The 17,629-nt window shown below is 48.7% G+C and overlaps 1 protein-coding gene across 6 annotated transcripts in view; it reads right to left on the bottom strand.

Moving 5' to 3' along the window:
- The window catches only part of PHACTR3 (phosphatase and actin regulator 3), a 275,267-nt gene that overhangs the window by 29,268 nt on the left and 228,370 nt on the right, over positions 1-17,629 (bottom strand). For all 6 annotated transcript variants that reach the window (XM_023231975.2, XM_023231974.3, XM_023231978.2 and 3 more), the window contains one exon: positions 12,252-12,405. In XM_023231975.2, the coding sequence (XP_023087743.2) occupies positions 12,252-12,405 (154 nt within the window). The remainder of the gene's footprint in view (positions 1-12,251; positions 12,406-17,629) is intronic.

The following is a 17,629-nucleotide window of genomic DNA, read 5'->3' as shown; positions in this document are numbered from 1 at the left end:
CCAGGGGTGATGGCCCATAGGACCTGAGTGACAGCTGCCCTCTTGAGCAGGAATGCACACTCCCCAGGATGCCACAGCCCTGCCTGGCCCAGGTCACTTACAGAGCATTTGGGGCTGTGACTTCTACTTTGTTGATATGAGCTGTGAAGATGCCATCCCCCACCTGTCTCCTGTGGCGAGTTAGTATTATTGGTCTTATTCGTTCCGATAAAGCTTTCTCCCCTATTCCTCCTGACAAGTGCTCAGAGAGCTTTAGAAGTAGCTTGTTGTCCACCAGAGACTTCCTTCCAGTGAGGGTGAAGTGGGGGCTTCTGGAGTATCCCCACCTGAGGACCTAAGGACCTACAGCCCAGAAACAGCCCAGGCTGGTCGGCAGCCAGACGGCAGTGGCGTCGCCAGAAACGTATGCAGACCCTGGCCTGGACACACAGCACAGAACCAGTCTCCAAGACTGGCAATGACAACTGAGGACCTGACGGCTCACACTATTCACAAATACACTTCTGCATATGTTGCTTATAATCAACGTAGTAAATGGAATCGTTGCTTAAACGTACCCGAAGAGCCCACTACACAAAGACAGACATTCATTCAATAAACACTTATTGTACTGAAGTAAACTCTCAGGGAATTGCATCCAACCCACTGTGCCTGCTGAGACAGCTGCGTGGATGGATGGACACATATTAGGGTACGTCAAGTACAGTGAATAGGATGCCATTTAGTAAGAATTTAGTTCAACAATGTCTCTGTCCACCTCATCTATCTAACTACACAACATCCAACCACTTATCCACCCATCTATCCATTCATCCAGCCGTCTCTCCATCTACCTACTCATGCATCTCATAATGCAATTACCCCACTAGCCATTTATCCGTTCAATCATCCCTCCATCCAGGTGGCCATCCATCTAACTACCCAAACACCCATCTATCCAATCATACAATCATCCATCTATCCATCCAACCAACCATCCGTTCACCAGTAATTAGCTGAGAGTCTATTGTGTACCAGGCACTGAGGATACAGCATTGAAGAAGTTCCTTCCTTCCTTAAAGGAAAGTCTACTGCTTCGGTGGAGGATAATTTGAACCAGAGGATGGCCATGGATGAGTTCCAGGGAGTTGTGAAATAGGCTAAGGAAAAGGACTTTGAGCTGGAGAGGCTCAGGTTTATGTCCTCACTCAGCTACTCACTGACAATTCTGAGCCTCCATTTCCTCACATGCAAAGTGGAGACTGTGAGGCCTATCACACAGGAAGGAAATGCTGTAATGGACCCAGAGTCCCCAGCATGTGCAGCCTGCTCTAGAACAGGGGTCCCAACCCCAGTACCCATCTGGGGGAACCTAGCCTGTTAGGAACCTGGCCACATAGCAGGAGGTGAGCAGTGGCAAGCAAGCATTACTGCCTTAGCTCCACCTCCTGTCAGATCAGCAGCAGCATTGGATTCTCAGCCGAGTGTGAACTGCGCCTGTGAGGGATCTGGGTTGCACACTCCTTATGAGAATCTAATGCCTGCTCATCTGTCACCGTTTCCCATCACCTCCAGATGGGACCAGTTAGTTGCAGGAAAACAAGCTCGGGCTCCCACTGATTCTATATTATGGTGAGTTGTATAATAATTTCATTATATATTACAATGTAATAATAATAGAGATAAACTGCACAATAAATGTAATGTGCTTGAATCATCCCAAAACCATCCTCCTCCATGGTCCATGGGAAAACTGTCTTCCATGAAACTGGTTCCTGGTACAAAACTGGTTGCATTTCTAGACTAGTCTAGACTGTTGCTCTAGACAATGGTGGCTATGCAAGGAGAAATTCCTGGAACCACAGGAGATGTTTGCACACCTGACATGCTTCAAACTCTCATCCAGTTCGCAGACCCATGATCCCAAAAGGTAAATGATCACATGCCTCATCACCTGTTTTACAATCTTGGGGTTCACTATAAAACAGGAAACCCAGGCCGGGTGCGGTGGCTCACGCCTGTAGTCCCAGCACTTTGGGAGGCTGAGGCAGGTGGATCACGAGGTCAAGAGATCGAGACCATCCTGGCCAACATGGTGAAACACTGTCTCTACTGAAAATACAAAAGTTAGCTGGGCGTGGTGGTGCATGCCTGTAATCCCAGCTACTCGGGAGGCTGAGGCAGGAGAATCGCTTGAACCTGGGAGGTGGAGGTTGCAGTGAGCTGAGATTGCGCCACTGCCATCCAGCCTGGAGACAGAGTGAGACTCCGTCTCAAAAACAAACAAACAAAAAACCGGGAACTCAAGTACAGCCAAGTCTTTCCTGCCATAACTGCATTTATTTTGTCTGAAGATGCCCAGCTGTTGGCATTTTGATCAAGAACGATCCTGGGCATGATGAGTTCCTTGTTCGTCTCTGCATTTGCCTTCTTTCTGGTGATCCCTTTGGAAATTGTCCCACTGGTAATTTCAGAGACTGAGCAGACAAATGTGCTTTTGGATATCAGGAAGCCAAATTTCCCCCGATGAGGCCCCTCCTCACGTGTGCACCAAACTGGGAGAACAGTCTGGGCTTTGCTCCTTGAAGACTGTTCATTAACAAGGGCCCTCTTCAAGTCGAGGGTTCTCTGGACTTCCCAGTCCAGCTTGGGTCCACAGGGACAGTCCCCAGGTCCAGCTCGCGAGACCTCACCTCTGAAGCCGGGGAACTCAGCCCCCAGCTCCCTTCTCAGCAACACGAGGGGACCTCACCTTCCCCTCACCTCCTGTTTTATCCAAACAGAGGCCCTTTGCCCTTGATGTGCCCAACCTAAAACCCCAAATTATTCAGCAAGGTCCAAGAGCTGAGGCCCCACAGGCTTCAGAACAAGAAAAATGGGTTTCAAGCCCCCATTGTCTTCCGATTGTGCTTTTAAAAAAGGCTTAACACTGCTCCATTCCCGAGAGATGGATAGGGCTAATTTCACTGGAACACACAGAAGCCTGTTCCGGTTGCTGGTGGTCAGTGAAAAACAACTCACCTTTCTCTTCTGTACAAGTATGTGAAGCTGGAAGGAAGATAGTGTAAAAGGAAATGGACCAAGGATAACAGGAAATGCAGGATCATATAGGGCTCTGAATACTCTTGACCTCAGCTAAGATCAGTGAGTCCAGCGTGGACCGGGCAGTCTCCCCTTCCAGCCCATGTGCTCCTTGGGCAAATCTCAACTGCACAATCGGATGTAACCACTGCCAAAAACCCCAGGGACCTGACAGCCCAGGGACTCTGTGGACACATAACCTTCCCCCTGTGTCTGCCTGCCTTATTTTGGATTCCCTCATCACCATTGCAGACCAGCTCGCCCCCAGGCTGGCAGCCCCTCCTCCCTCGCCCCCAGGCCTGCCGTTCATCCTCTCTAGCTCTGCCATCCTCTCTGCAGCCCCGCAGCCCCAGGATGGTGCTGGCTCCTGGGCCTGTCGCACCTGAGAGACCCTCGTCTGCCCACCTATCTCTGGCCTTGCTCTCCCGAACCAGCCCCAGACTGCAGCAGAGGGGCGTTTTCCAGACATACCCTTGCTCCTGACCCCTCAGGGAGCCCTGAAAGCCAGGCCTCCTCATCTGTCATTTCCCACCAGCTTTGCCAGCGCCTCCTTGGTGAGCAGGGTCCTCACAGAACAGTATAGCAGGGCCCTGCCATGCCAGTGGGCACACCCTGAAGAGGCGAACAGAACACATGAGTAAATGGCACTTTCAGCAACTGTGGAAGTGACTAAGAACACAGCAGTGGACGATGTGACACAGGGTAACAGCGAGGCTGTGCCACTGGGGGATGGTCAGGAAGGTGACATCTGAGCTGAGCCCAGGATGATAAGAGGAGCTCTGTGTGGATTGGGAACCCATAGTGGGCAGCACAGGAGCCCCCACTACCTGGCCCTGCAGCCCCTCCAGCCTTCTCCCTCTGCCCTGCCACCATCACCCAGCTCTGAACCTTCTCAGCCCCCAGGGTGGTCCTGGGAAAGCGGTGCTGCTTCCGGCCTTTGAGCTCTCGCTGGCTGGTCTACCTGGGACACCCTCACCCTCCCTCCTGAAGCCAGTCCACACATCTATCTCGGTACATCTTTTACCATACACAATGACTTCTCGCCTGTGAGCACATCTTTTCATCTCTGCACCCCAGCGCCGAGCACGTGCACGCGACATGAATTCGAAATCTCTGTAATTGGGGCTAAGCACCCCAAGAGATGGGCAGCGACACTGGATGTGGCATGATCACCTGGGTCCATTCTGCAGGTGCAGCCTTCCCCTGCAGGTCATTTCAAATGCTACCATCCAAACCAGCAGCCACGGATTAACCCTGAGGCAGAAGGCAAACTTTGCAACCACTTTTCAGGATGGCAACAATAACTGTGACAACAGAAACCCTCAGTGCTCGCGGCGGCTCAGCCCTGCTCTGGGAGGGACCCACGTCAGGTGTATTCACTCCTCAGTGAGGGTGTCAGGGGATGTAGTAAGATCCATGAAGGAGCACGTGTCCAACACCCGCACCATACCGAGCACAGAGCTTCAGGGTTGCAGACGTCAGCGGGCAAGGGACTCAGTCCAGTGAACGTGGACCATAACCACCTCATTAATACAAACATTCACTGGAAACTGGCCTTTAGCTATAGTATATCATCAGCTTCCCAGCCCTGTCCACCAGGTGTCAGCCAGATGCTTGGCCTCAGGCAGCAAGGCTCAGTGGTTGGGAGCGAGGGCCCTAGAGGTCACAGCCTCACTGTTCATGAATTGTCAGACCCGGGGGCGCTGTTTAGGCTCTCTGCCCGGTCTCCTCATCTGCAGAGCAGGAATGATGGTCCCTGCCCACCATCGCAGGCAATCAGCACTGCGCCTACCCAGCGTCAGGACAGACCCTCTCAGATGCTGCTATTAGTGGTGTCATTATAAAGGCCGGCATTGAAAGCTGATTCTTCCCCCTTCCACATGTCTGCAATTTACCAAAGACCATTTCTGTGGAAGTGAAAATTTCTGTCCATGCAGTTTCAGGTAAAAGCTCACAGCAGAAGGAAGGCCCCAGTGAGACAGGCTGGTCCCCTGTCTGACCAGGCACGGTTTCCGCCTTGCAGCCCAAACCACAGCTTCTGCGGGGACACTGTCTGTCTCCACATCTCTGTGCGTTCTGTCTCCAGGACCAAAAATAGGCCTGCCTTGTCTAAAGCACATCTAGAGAAGGAAGCATCTAAACTCGCTGCACGCTGTGTCCTGCTCCTGCAGACAGAGTGGGAGGCCACAGCCCAGGAGGACACCTGAGGGTGTAGTGTGTTCTGGAGGCCACAGAACAAAACGTACAAGGAAGCTGCTCAGAGATCCACTAACTGCTGTGTGAGCACGCTAAGCACCCCCTCCTGAAAGATGCTATTGAGCATTAATCAGCTTCTCACACACATTCCTGGGAGCAAAGAATGCCCCAAGGGGAGCGACAATAGAAGGTTTGTGCATGACTTATGAGATGCCTACCCTATCCCTCGCTCTTCGGGCAAAATTACACAACAGTCACGAAAGGAAATGACACTCACGCCCCATGAAAAGCAACGCGCCTGCACTCCCCGGCCCACGAGCATCGTGACCACTGTTCATGCAGCAGCATTCACTTTATCCTGCCCCAAAGCCTGCCGCTGGCCTCTGCCCCATGCAGGTAACAGCTCGCCCAGGAGTGCATCCAACCCTGACTGTGACAGCAGCAGCTCTGGCCCCCAGCACCCCTGCTGAAAATGTGCTTTTATGACTTTCTTCAGGGACTAACATGGAATCTTCCAGCGGGCCCTGAGGCGGGTACTGCCACCATCCCCATTTCACAAACAAGGAGAGATTTTGAGACACTGGCGCTGGCCTATCTCACGCAGCGGAGACAGGGACAGCTGGGGTTCTAGCCCACCTGCTGCACTGCTCCAGAGCCCTTGCTGGGCAGCGTCTCTTTCTATGTGTTCCCCCTGAGGATGTCCAACTCCCTACTGCTCCGTGCTGGGTTGACATTCTGCACTGCTTCCCCCACTCCAGAGACAGAGTCTTGCTCTGTCATCCAGGCTGGAGTACAATGGCACGATCTTGGCTCACTGCAAACTCCGCCTCCTGGGTTCAAGCGATTCTCCTGCCTCAGGAGAATTTTCACCCCTCTCTGTGTAGGAGCTCAGCTTACCTTTAAAACTCGTGTAGATGCTTGGACTACAGGCACCTGCCACCACACCCGGCTAATTTTGTATTTTTAGTAGAGACAGGGTTTCGCCATATTGCCCAGGCTGGTCTTGAACTCCTGACCTCAAGTGATCTGCCTGCCTCGGCCTCCTAAAGTGCTGGGATGACAGGCGTGAGCCACTGTGCCCGGCCAACATTCTGCACTGCTTTAAAGCAAATGTGAAGTCCTTTGCCTGAGAGGCTTGGGATGTTGCCTGGCTGCCAGCAGATACGCTGATCAAAGCCAAACCAATATATAAAAATTCAAAGCCGTGCCTAAGATAAACAAGAAGCCACAGTGCTTTTGTGTCTACAATGCTTCTCCCAGGCCCAGGCCTGGGGCTCTAACAAATGGCCCATCTCACTGCACAGCAGCTTCTGCAAGCTGCATGGCCCTGGGCCAGTTCCCTTCTCACTAAGTCTTAATTTTTTCATCTGTAAAATGGAGATGATAGTAACACCTGCTTTACTGAGTTACTGTGAAGATGATGTAAATGAAAGAAAGTAAGGCAGCACACGATCGGCACCTATGCTGAAAGCCAGCAGCAGGTCCTTCCCACTGCTCTGAGATGGTGGCTGTAGACAGGATGGAGGCAATAGAGGCTGTGCATCTGTGCGTAATTTCCAGGGCACACCTACCGTGCAGGAACTGCGGGCCTCCATACTCTGCTGATGCATCTACACAAGTTTTAAAGGCAAGCTGAGCTCCTACACAGAGAGGGGTGAAAATCAGCATATAGCTTCACTCTTTCAAACGGGACCCTGACTTTCCTGGGGGTCCCAGACCAAGCACACAGATGTGTTCTGGGGTAGCCGTGGGGAACAGTGGCTGCTTCACCAGGAAAAGGCCCTGGAGCACTCAGAAGATAAAATACGAAGGTTCTGGAAATTAAAAAAAGGAGATGGCAAATGTTCTTTGGGATACAGTAGACGGCATGTTGCCATGGCAACCAGAGGCTGAATTACTTAGCAAGAGACGGTGGAGGAATCTCTGAAAGGAGGCAGAGCAGAGACAAAGGAGACCAATTAAGCCACTGCTGTAGGGAAAACAAACGGAACCTCCAGGAAGCCATGTCTGACCTCCTGGGATGCAACTCCTCTGCTGCTGTTTTCTCTAATTCCAGGTTTTTAAACGTGGTGACAGGCATCCAGGGAGCTACTACATTCCAGTCCAAGGTTTCAAATTCGTTCCAGATTCAGTAAGTAGTGGAGTAAAAACAAGCCACAGGGCCCATGTTTTTGGTACTTCTTACGTAGGGGGGCGTTTGGGGTATCCCCAGCAGCCCAACCTTCTCCCAACCTCCCTCTCCACCTTCACAGTCGGGGCGGGGACCCCAGGCTTCTCTCATTCCAAGCACCACCATAATTTTTGTTGGTTTTTGAATCACATGTACTATCATCCATTACTTACCTTTTTTTTGTTTAGGTCAATTCACTTAATATTTTAATTTGAAAGAACTCAGTTTGATTATCAAATAGAAAGCCATTATTAACTGGCACAGGTAAAGGCAACCACAAATAACAGAAGTGAATAAAATTCTGTTGACCTGCAGGCTGGGAAGGATTTTTAAACACGGTACAAACAGTGCGAACCATAAAGCACAACAGGGGTCAGCAAAGCGCCAGTTGGACCCAATGGACTGCTGGCTATTTTTGTAAATAAAGTTTCATTGACACACAGACATGCCCCCTCATCCTCAGATTGTCTACAGCTGCTCATTACCACAGTGGTCGAACTGAGTAGGGGTGGCGGAGACAGCCTGAGTCACAAACCTCAAAATTCTGACAACTCGGTCCTCACAGAAAAAGGCTGTGAGCTCTTGAAGTTTATGATTGGCAATCTGACAGCCTTAAAAATCAAAACTTCTGTACCTCAAAGAAAAGTATTTTAAAAATGTGGCACATATACACCATGGAATACTATGCAGCCATAAAAAAGGATGAGTTTGCGTCCTTTGTAGGGACATGGATGCAGCTGGAAACCATCATTCTTAGCAAACTATCACAAGAAGAGAAAACCAAACACCGCATGTTCTCACTCATAGGTGGGAACTGAACAATGAGCTCACTTGGACTCGGGAAGGGGAACATCACACACTGGGGCCTATCATGGGGAGGGGGGAGGGGGGAGGGATTGCACTGGGGAGTTATACCTGATATAAATGATGAATTGATGGGTGCTGACGAGTTGATGGGTGCAGCACACCAACATGGCACATGTATACATATGTAACCTGCACGTTATGCACATGTACCCTAGAACTTAAAGTATAATAAAAAAAAAAAGAAAAAAATTGGAATACCTGAGAAACTGTAAACAAAATGGTTATTTGAAAGAGCTAGAGTTGTTTTATTTTGTATTCATTTGTATTATGATTTTTTTGAAACCGGAGCATGATTTAATTTTTCCAGTAAAAAATCACTGTACTCAATACAAAAGACAGTAAAAATCATCTGTAAGCCCACTAGTTAGAACATTTTTTAATATTTTGGAGTATATCCTTCTAGACTTTGCTTTAACCATATGTGACATATATTAGGTAATATAGTGCGTGCATCCATTTTGTGATTTATGCTTTCCCCAAACAAAAATCTCTCATGTAAAAAAAAAAAAAAAAAAAAAAACTGAAACTACAAGCCCCAAACAGAGAAAAGAATCATGTAACTCAAAACGGGGAAGGATTAGAAGCCACAGCTTCAAAAGTAAACTCCTAAAAATCATTAAGATAAAGAAAACTTCAGGCAAAGTCCATAAATCAAAGAAGAAACCAAAAAAGCTGATAAATGCTGAAAATAATGCTCAACCTCACCGGAAATCAGAGAAACGGAAAACCAAGCCTTAGGAACACACGTCCCATCACTGAGACTCGCCGAAATGAAAGCCTGGGATGACAACACGGTGGTGCAGAGGCCGAGCAGCACGGCTTTCCCAGCTGCTGGTAGAAGTGCAACCTGCACGGCGCCCCAAGCACAACTCCGCACACCTGGAAGGGAAGGACCTTGTGCTCCATGCACAGCCCCGCCCCGCGCCGGCCTCACCTGCTCACGTTCACAGCCCTCCACTGTGAAAACACTCAAGTAAAGATTTTGGTGAGAGTTGGGAACACTGGGGCCCAAGCTCCCCAGCGGAGACCAGAAACAGCCCTTCCTAGAAATGAAGAGCCCCACTGCTCAGAGGAAAATCTGCCCAGAGCGGGAGTCCAACCTTCAGATCATGGATTCTCACCCGGGGACCATTCTGTTGTCTCTAGCCTCAGGGGACGTTGGGCCGTGTCTGGGACGCATTTGGTGGTCAGAAGTGGAGGATGTACTACTAGTATGTAGTGGAAGGCGGGAGGAATGCTGCTAACACACTACACACACGGGACGGCCCCTCCACAGAGAACCATCTGGGCCCAAACGTCAGTGGTTCCCAGGCTGGGGACCCTGCTGCAGACCCTCGCTTCTCAAAGTGTGACCTGCGGCCCAGCGGCGAGCAGCGTCAGCAGCCCCAGAAGCTTGCTAGAAATGCAGACTCTCAGGCCTCCCTACACCCGCACCATCAGAACCTGCATTTTCCCAGGGTCTCCAGTGACTCAGGGGCATGGGGACAGCAAGAGTGAAGAGCAAATCAACAGAGGCAGTGGCGCTCCCAGAACTGGTTCCCCTCACCCCTGGGGCACTGTCTCTCTCTCCAGGGAAGGGTCGGCTTTTGAGGTTTAAAGAGGGAAGGAGCGGACTAGGGGCTGTCCAGGGTCCTGTCTGCCAGGCCCAACCCTGCACAGACCGGCTCACACCTCACAAGGATGGGCAGGAGATGCAGACTGTGGCTGCCGGGACGGTGTGCACGAGCTTTATCAGAATTTCCTCTCCTACCTCACACGGGCCAAGTTAGCCTGCCATCTGGCCCGGTGAAAGGAAACAGAGGCCCGCCCTGCCAGAATGAAATGACTTTCCTCTGAAAGCCCACTGATGCCTGCTCAGTGGCTCTTGGCACCTTTGGGCAGTGTCAATGGGCGCAAACTGGGGTACGCAGCAAGCTCTGAGGGGTTCTGAACTCCAGTGGCTCTGGAATGTGGAAAGCAACTAGGCAGGTGCCCAACCCTGGAACGCCACAAAGGTCAGCTCCACCAGGCTCATGGCAGCCTTGCCTTCCAAAAGAAGGCCCCCATTCTGTCTCAGGGGCGTGACTGGATCCCTATAGACCTCAACCAGCAAGACGCAGCAGCTCCACTCTGTCCTGCCCCGTGGGACAGTCCATCTCCAGCCCAGCAGACCACAGGGACCACCCAGGGAACCCTTCAGGGGTGCAACACAGAAGGTGCCCACCCGTGGCTCTGGGTCACAGCCAGACGGCAGATGGCTGGACTTGGTGCACATATTGTCCAGCAAATGATGTGTATGTAGATAGACATGTACGTGTATATATGCAGACATGCACCTCATGACATTTCAATGATACACGACATCTACGACACACATACAACAGTCGTCCCAGAAGATGAAAAAATGGAGCTGTAAAATTCCTAATGCCTAGTGACATTGGTGCTGTCATGTAACACCTTGGGGTAACGCGTTCCTAACATGTTTGTGGCGATGCTGGTGTAAAAAAACCCTACCATGCTGCCAAGTCCTCTAAAGTCCAGTACATGTAAGCATGCAGTACATGACACTTGACCATGATATTAAATGACTGTGTTACTGCTTTATGTATCCACTATAATTTTAATGAATATTTTAGAGGGTACTCCTTCTACTTATGAAAACAAAGTTAACTGTAAAGCAGCCTCCAGCAGGTCCCTCAGAAGGAATCCAGAAGACACTGTTCTCATAGGAGATGACAGCCCTATGCACGTTACTGCCGCTGAAGACCTTGCAGGGAGCTGAGCTGTGGAGGAGGAAGACGACAGGCCTAGGCTAATGTGGCATTTGTGTTTTAATTTTTAATGAAACATTTAAAAAGTAAAAATAAAATTGAAAAGTATAAAAAACTTATAGAATAAGGGTAAGGAGAAATTATTTTTATGCAGCTGTATAATTTATGTTTTGTGCTAAGTGCTGTTATAAAAGTCCAAAAGTTAAAAGTTTTTCCAGTAAAAAGTTACAGTAAGCTAAGGTTAACTTATTATTGAAGAAAATGTTTCTATAAATGTAGCATAGCCTAAGTGTGCAGTGATTCTGAAGTCTGCGGTGGTGCACAGTCACGCGCTAGCCTTTCCGTTGGCTCACCACTCACTCGGGACTCACCCAGAGCAACTTCCAGGCCTGCAAGCTCCATTCATGGTAAGTGCTCTATACGGAGAGAACGTTTTAGTATTTTGTATGTCATATTTTAATGTACGTTTTCTATGTTGAGAAACGTTTCGATACGATGATGTGCTAGAATTGCCTGCAGTATTCAGTAGAGTCACGTGCTGTACGGGTTTGTAGCCCCGGAACCATCAGCTACAGCACGTAGTCAGATGTGCAGCAGACCGCACCCTCTGGGTTTGTGTAGTGCGCTCTGCGATGTTCCCACGACAACAAAATCTCCTAATGACGCATTTCTCAGGATGTATCCTGTCATTAAATGACATGTGACTGCATAACTGTGTGTGTGGGGGTGGGAGGGAAGGGAGGTAGCTTTACTTGACAAACTTAGAAGATCTGGCAACACTGGATCCACCTTCTTGCAGGAAAATGATCAGATAGAGGTGAACAGAGACGTCCCCTGTCTCTAACACTGACAAGCCATGTCCTCATCAGTTTGGCCCAGTCTTTGCCTGGCTCCTACAGGCCAGTGGAGCAATTCACCCTCCAGGAGGCATTTGATGATGTCCAGGGACAGTTTTGGTTGTCACGGGAAGTGTAGTGTGTAGAGGCCAAGAATGATGCTAAACATCTGAGCTGCACGGGACAGTCCCCCCAGGAAAGGGCCCCCACATGGCCCCTAACGTCAATGGTGGCGGGGTCAAGAGACCTGCTGCAGACGGTGGGTTGTGCGCCCCGGCCTGGGATGTGGGATCCTAGCATGTGGGATCTCAGAGGGGCTCAGCCTGCAAGGCCAGAGCACAGGCCCGACTGTGCCCGCACGTTGCCACTTACTTGGAGAGCTTCATCTCGATCTGCTGCCGGATCTCCTGTCTTTCTTCATCAGTCCTTCGGGGGAAAATGTTCCGGTCTTCCAGTTCCTGTTTGCTTGGCCGGTTCCTTAGCTTCACAGCCAGGAGCTCCTTCTTGCATTTCCGTGGCAGTGTTCCTAAGAGCCCCATCCAGGGCAAGAGGAGAGAAGGAAACAAAGGAGACAGGTCTTAATGGAGGGCTGGCTTGTCAATGGAGCTGCCCACCTGCCAGAGGAAGGACTGTGGACCAGGGTGATGGTGGCTAGAACCAAGAGGATACACGCTCGCCAGCTTGCGGCACTTTCCAGTGGAACGGTGGGCAACACGGGGCAAGGTGATGCCACCGTCTCTGTCCACTAAGCCGCCTAACTCATGGCTTTCCAGGCACAGTCCAGGTTGACAGCTGCTGTCCCAGACGATTTCTAATAGCAGCCACGTTTGTCTTTCAAAAATGTCTGAGTTTGGACCAAAAATGACACAGTGACTTCCCCCATGGTGGCCGCTGCCCCCACCCAGCTCCACATGGTCCCTGCACTGTCTCCCTGCCCACTGTCTCCCTGCCCACTGTCCCCCCAGCCACATGGCTCCTCCTTCAGTTTCTAGATGTCCCACCTTAGGGTCTCCATGTCATCTCCTTCTGCCTGCCACACGGCTCTGCCGGGACCATCCAGGGCTGGACCCAGCTTCTCAGAAACCCCCTGAGCCTCCAATCACCACCACTCCACTTATCTTAATCCCCCCAACCAGCTGGTATCTTTCCAGTTTGTTTATCATCTGTCTCCTGCACAGACTTTAAGCGACAGCCTTTCCCCACCCACCATGTCCTAGCAGGGTGTGGAGATGGTAAATCTTCGTGAACACTGCTGCGTGAACTGAAGGGTGGGCTGACTCCAGGTCTGCTAGGCCAGCCTTTGTGTTCTATGTGTGTCTGAAATCAGCTGAGTGAAGTTAACAGCATGAGAGGAAGGTATTAGGGAATGGAATGTTCATATTTACTCAGGAGCAGAGATGGGGTTTAGCTCTTTCACAGGCAGAGAGGGTCATTCCTTAGTGTACTAGGAAATGTGGGTGCTGGTGAATTGAGCTTTCCCAACAACACGGTCCCCACCTGCCCTGCCACTGCAGGTGCTGCTGCCTGCAAGTAACTCCAAAGTATCACATACAATGTAGGTTGCAGTTTTGCAGTCTGTGGTTTTGCAGTTTTCTTGGGCCAGGATTTAATTCCTGGGGGCTGAAGTCATTATCCAATAGGGTCCCTTCCATAGATGAAGGCAGGTTTTACTTCTTAAGAAACAAGGTACACAAAAGGAAGTCAACTCCTAGTGTGCAGACGGGAACGCAAAGCAAGAAAGTCAGTTGAACAACATGGTCGTTTCACAGAAGTTTGGGATAAAGTAAGATTCAAAAAGTGGAACTCAGCCAAGTCTTGAATTTCTAACATGCCATTGTTTGCCATGTGTTTTAGAGAGAAAATAACAACTCTGAAAATCATTTCAGCAAGGGCTCCGGCCCCACTTTGTTTTAATAGCTTTGTAAATGACTGCAGTCTTGTATTTGTACTCTCCTCAGGAGCCTGGAGGAGGCACAGCCATTTTTCAGTTGGCCTTTACTGCATGTTATGAGGGAGACTGGATGCTACGGTGACATTCAGGAATGCAGAACTCTCAAAGGTCTCGGGACAGATTCCTTCATAATGCGGAGGGTCTAATGCAGGAAAAAAGAACTGCCATTTTCAGAGAACTATAATATGCTTAAACATAAAACTATACTGAATGTGGTTTAATCTTTTCAGCTTTTGATGAAGCAAGTCCTTAAGCCCGTTGCAAATGTCTCAGGCTGATCATTACATACTTTTAATCACATTTGTTCTTAACTGAGAAAAAGTTCCCTTCTTTGCAGATTTCTAGACATAAATGAAAACTCGCTCTGTGTGAAATCTGTGCTAGGAGCAAGTCATTCTCATTTACTTATTAATCCAGCCTCTATGAACGCAGCAAGGATACACAGTAGGACCACAACAAAAACTTATTGATCTGACTGATCCTCACCAAGGTATCAGAAGGTTACCAGGTTTTGCTACTTAAAAGCCAAAAGAGGAAATTTCCAAAAGACATAGCTTTCAATGAGGACTTTTCATGGATTTGAATGACCTTTCTACCCACTGAGTGAATTAATCTAAATAATCATGTCTTCCCAGAGCAGGCTCCCTAGCCCAGAGCGAGAGGTAGAAGCTGAGAAACAGGTGCAGGGATGCAGGAAGGCCTTTCAGTCTAGGCTGTGGGACAGATATCACCCTCCCCAAATGCCCCCAAACACACTTGCTTTCTCCTATCCTTTGATCTGGAAATCCCACTTCTAGGAGTCTGTCTCCTAAAATGATTGGGACAAGCACACAAAAAGTACATAAAAGGGCTGGGCACGGTGGCTCACGCCTGTACTCCCAGCACTTTGGGAGGCTGAGGTGGGCGGATCACCTGAGGTTGGGAGTTTGAGATCAGCTTGACCAACATGGAGAAACCCCGTCTCTACTAAAAATATAAAAAATTAGCCAGGCATGGTGGCGCATGCCTGTCATCCCAGCTACTCAGGAGGCTGAGGCAGGAGAATTGCTTGAACCTGGGAGGTGGAGGTTGCAGTGAGCCAAGATCGCACCATTGCACTCCAGCTTGGGCAACAAGAGCAAAACTTTGTCTCAAAAAAAAAAAAAAAAAAGAAAAGGACATAAAAGGATGTTCATCCCGGACTTTTTCATAAAAGAAATTGAACACAACGTAAACATCCAGTAAGAGGATATATGTTAAATTACGATGCATCTGTTTCATCTGAATATTGTGTACCTATTAAAAATGGCGGTGTATATGTTACAGAATGACAAAAGATAGTTACCATATATTGCTAAGGAAAGCAAATGACAGAAAGCATGCATATTATATGCAGAAATATTTATGTGTATGTGTCCAAGTTTGTAAATATATGTTATAATAAACTGGCATATAAAAGCCAAGAATTGATCATTTTACTTAATTTTGGTTATTGTATTTTATTTTTTAAAATAGTTTCCTTATTAAAAAAAGAAGTCATTGCTTAGAAAGAACATTGTTAAATAACATCACAGAATATAGCAAAAAAAAAAAAAAAAAAAAAATCCTTTGCAAACACAAAAAGAAAACTGGCAAAAAAGATTGCAGTCAACTTTTTCACAACTCTGGAAATTAAGTGCACATGTTTACAGCAAAACAAGGAATGTTTATTCCAGAAAAATTGGCTGAATTTTGAGAAAAATGTTCCACCTTTTCCAGTCCTGTGCCCCATTATTCAGCTCTGCAATAGCCTTGACATGTGACAGTCTGCACTTGTGGTAGAGACCAGCTGCCTGGTAACCACCGAGGGAAAAGAAAGGGGCTCCAGCTCTTCAAAGACTCATTCCCCACCCCTACCCCCAACAAACTGTCATCATTTGACCCATCTTGGGTTTCCTGGAACACCACTTTTGCAAGGGTGTCTCTATTGTACTCGATCCAGAGCTTACCCAGTGCAAAAAGGCTTTTTCTCAGGGGGGTTTGAAAATAATACAGCATTGTCTTTCCAAGTACACAACTTGCATTTATCTTCAGACCAGTCCTGTTCAGTAATACCCTATGGAGCTCTTTATTAGCAAAACTCAATAAAAATCCATGCATTGTGCAAGAAATTAAACTAAAAAGTAAAACCCTGATATTACCAGCTCTAGTCCAACTCCAGCAAAAGTGGTGGGCAGGGGCATCTTTCCAATTCACAACTTATAGGGCTTTGGAGGAAGGATGGGCAAATGCTGGCTCCTTCTCTCCGGGTACCAGAGGAGCACAGATAGTTGCTAAGTGGCACCGCTTTCAGCTCCACCTCACCAAGCAGGAGCTACCTTCCACACTCCCCACACACAGACACAAACACATGTGGGGCTCAGGATATTCCCCTAGCCCCGGTCTCATCAGGTCCCATCTTCCATCCCAGTGGAGCAAAGGATGCTCAGGAGAATCCCACACTCTGTACGCAAGCACACAGAAGCATGGACACTGTCGGTCACTCCCTTCTTTGTGAAAGGCTCTCTTCGCTCTCCTTCCAGGTCTCTGCCCTAGCCTGCTATCCTCCTGCTTCAATGATCATGTCTCAGTTTACTTTGCTGGCTTTTCATCATCTCCCTCCAGATGTGGGTGTGCCCAGGACCCAATCCTCAAACCCTTTACTCTCTGTCCGCATTTGCTTCCTATGTGACCTCCTGTGTCCCGTGACACTAAGAACCAACTGCTACTGGCTATAGATTTCCATCCCCGGACACCACCTCCCTCCTGAACTCCAGGCTTGCACATTCAGCTTTCTTCACTGTGCCTTCCCCAGATCTCTAGCAGGCATCTCAAACTTAGCATGTACAAAACTAAGCAGGACCTCCTGCTCTCCTGTTGAAGCACACAGTGGTTAAGAGGCAGAACCAGGATGTAAACCAAGGCCTGACCCCAGCGACCACACTCCCAGCCTGACATTCATGGATCTGCTCAGTTCAATAAGGCACCTGTGCATAATGGGCCTCTCCCATACCTGGCACCGAAGAGCAAAGATGAGGAAGACGCCGCACATGCCCCACTCAGCTTGGTCAGGTGAGGGAAGGAAAGGTAAAACTGGCATTTATCATGTTCTTAAGCACATTATGTGTGTTTCTATTTGTGCATTGTCACAACATATCCTAATTATTTGTGTGGTTCTTTCCCTAATCATAGTCATTATATGAGCTTAAAACATTTTCACTCCATGAAGAAAAACAAATATGGTGAGTTTATCTACAGCAAGGATTATACCTTGTTCACTGTTGCCATATACCAACCCAAAAGCTGCGGAATGATCTGGTGCAAGAGAAAACAAATAAGCCACATGAGGAAGGTAGTGTGCCAGAAAGGGATTTCTGAAGGAAGTAGCCTCTGAGCTGAAGCCTAAAAGGTAAGTGGGGTTCCCATCTGGGGACACCCAATAGCAGAGCCTAACTTTGTTCTCTAGAAGGAATGTGCTGTGAAAACTTGTCCCAGTCTTCAAAGTAAAAAGTTATGACATTAACTTCTGCTTCTGACCAAGGTGGAAAAACATGGACTGAACTGTCTTTCTCACTCAAACCTCAAACACAAAGTCAAAATACATAAAACAGTAGTTTTCAACATGGTAGAAATCAGCAACAAAAGACAGTGATCCTTGAGAAATGAGAATCAAATGGAGTAGCCCCATGACTGGCCAGCTACTGCCTCTAGAGAGTTGCCAGGCCATGATCCAGGGAGGGGGAACCCACGAAGAACCTGGAAAACTCCCAGAGTTGAGAAGATGAACCTGAGATGCCAAGGG

The sequence above is a fragment of the Piliocolobus tephrosceles genome, chromosome 20 (genome assembly GCF_002776525.5).
Source record: "Piliocolobus tephrosceles isolate RC106 chromosome 20, ASM277652v3, whole genome shotgun sequence".
Classification (NCBI taxonomy): Eukaryota; Metazoa; Chordata; class Mammalia; order Primates; family Cercopithecidae; genus Piliocolobus; species Piliocolobus tephrosceles.
The sequence above is the reverse complement of the archived record's forward strand: the minus strand, read 5'-3'. Positions and strand labels throughout refer to the sequence as shown.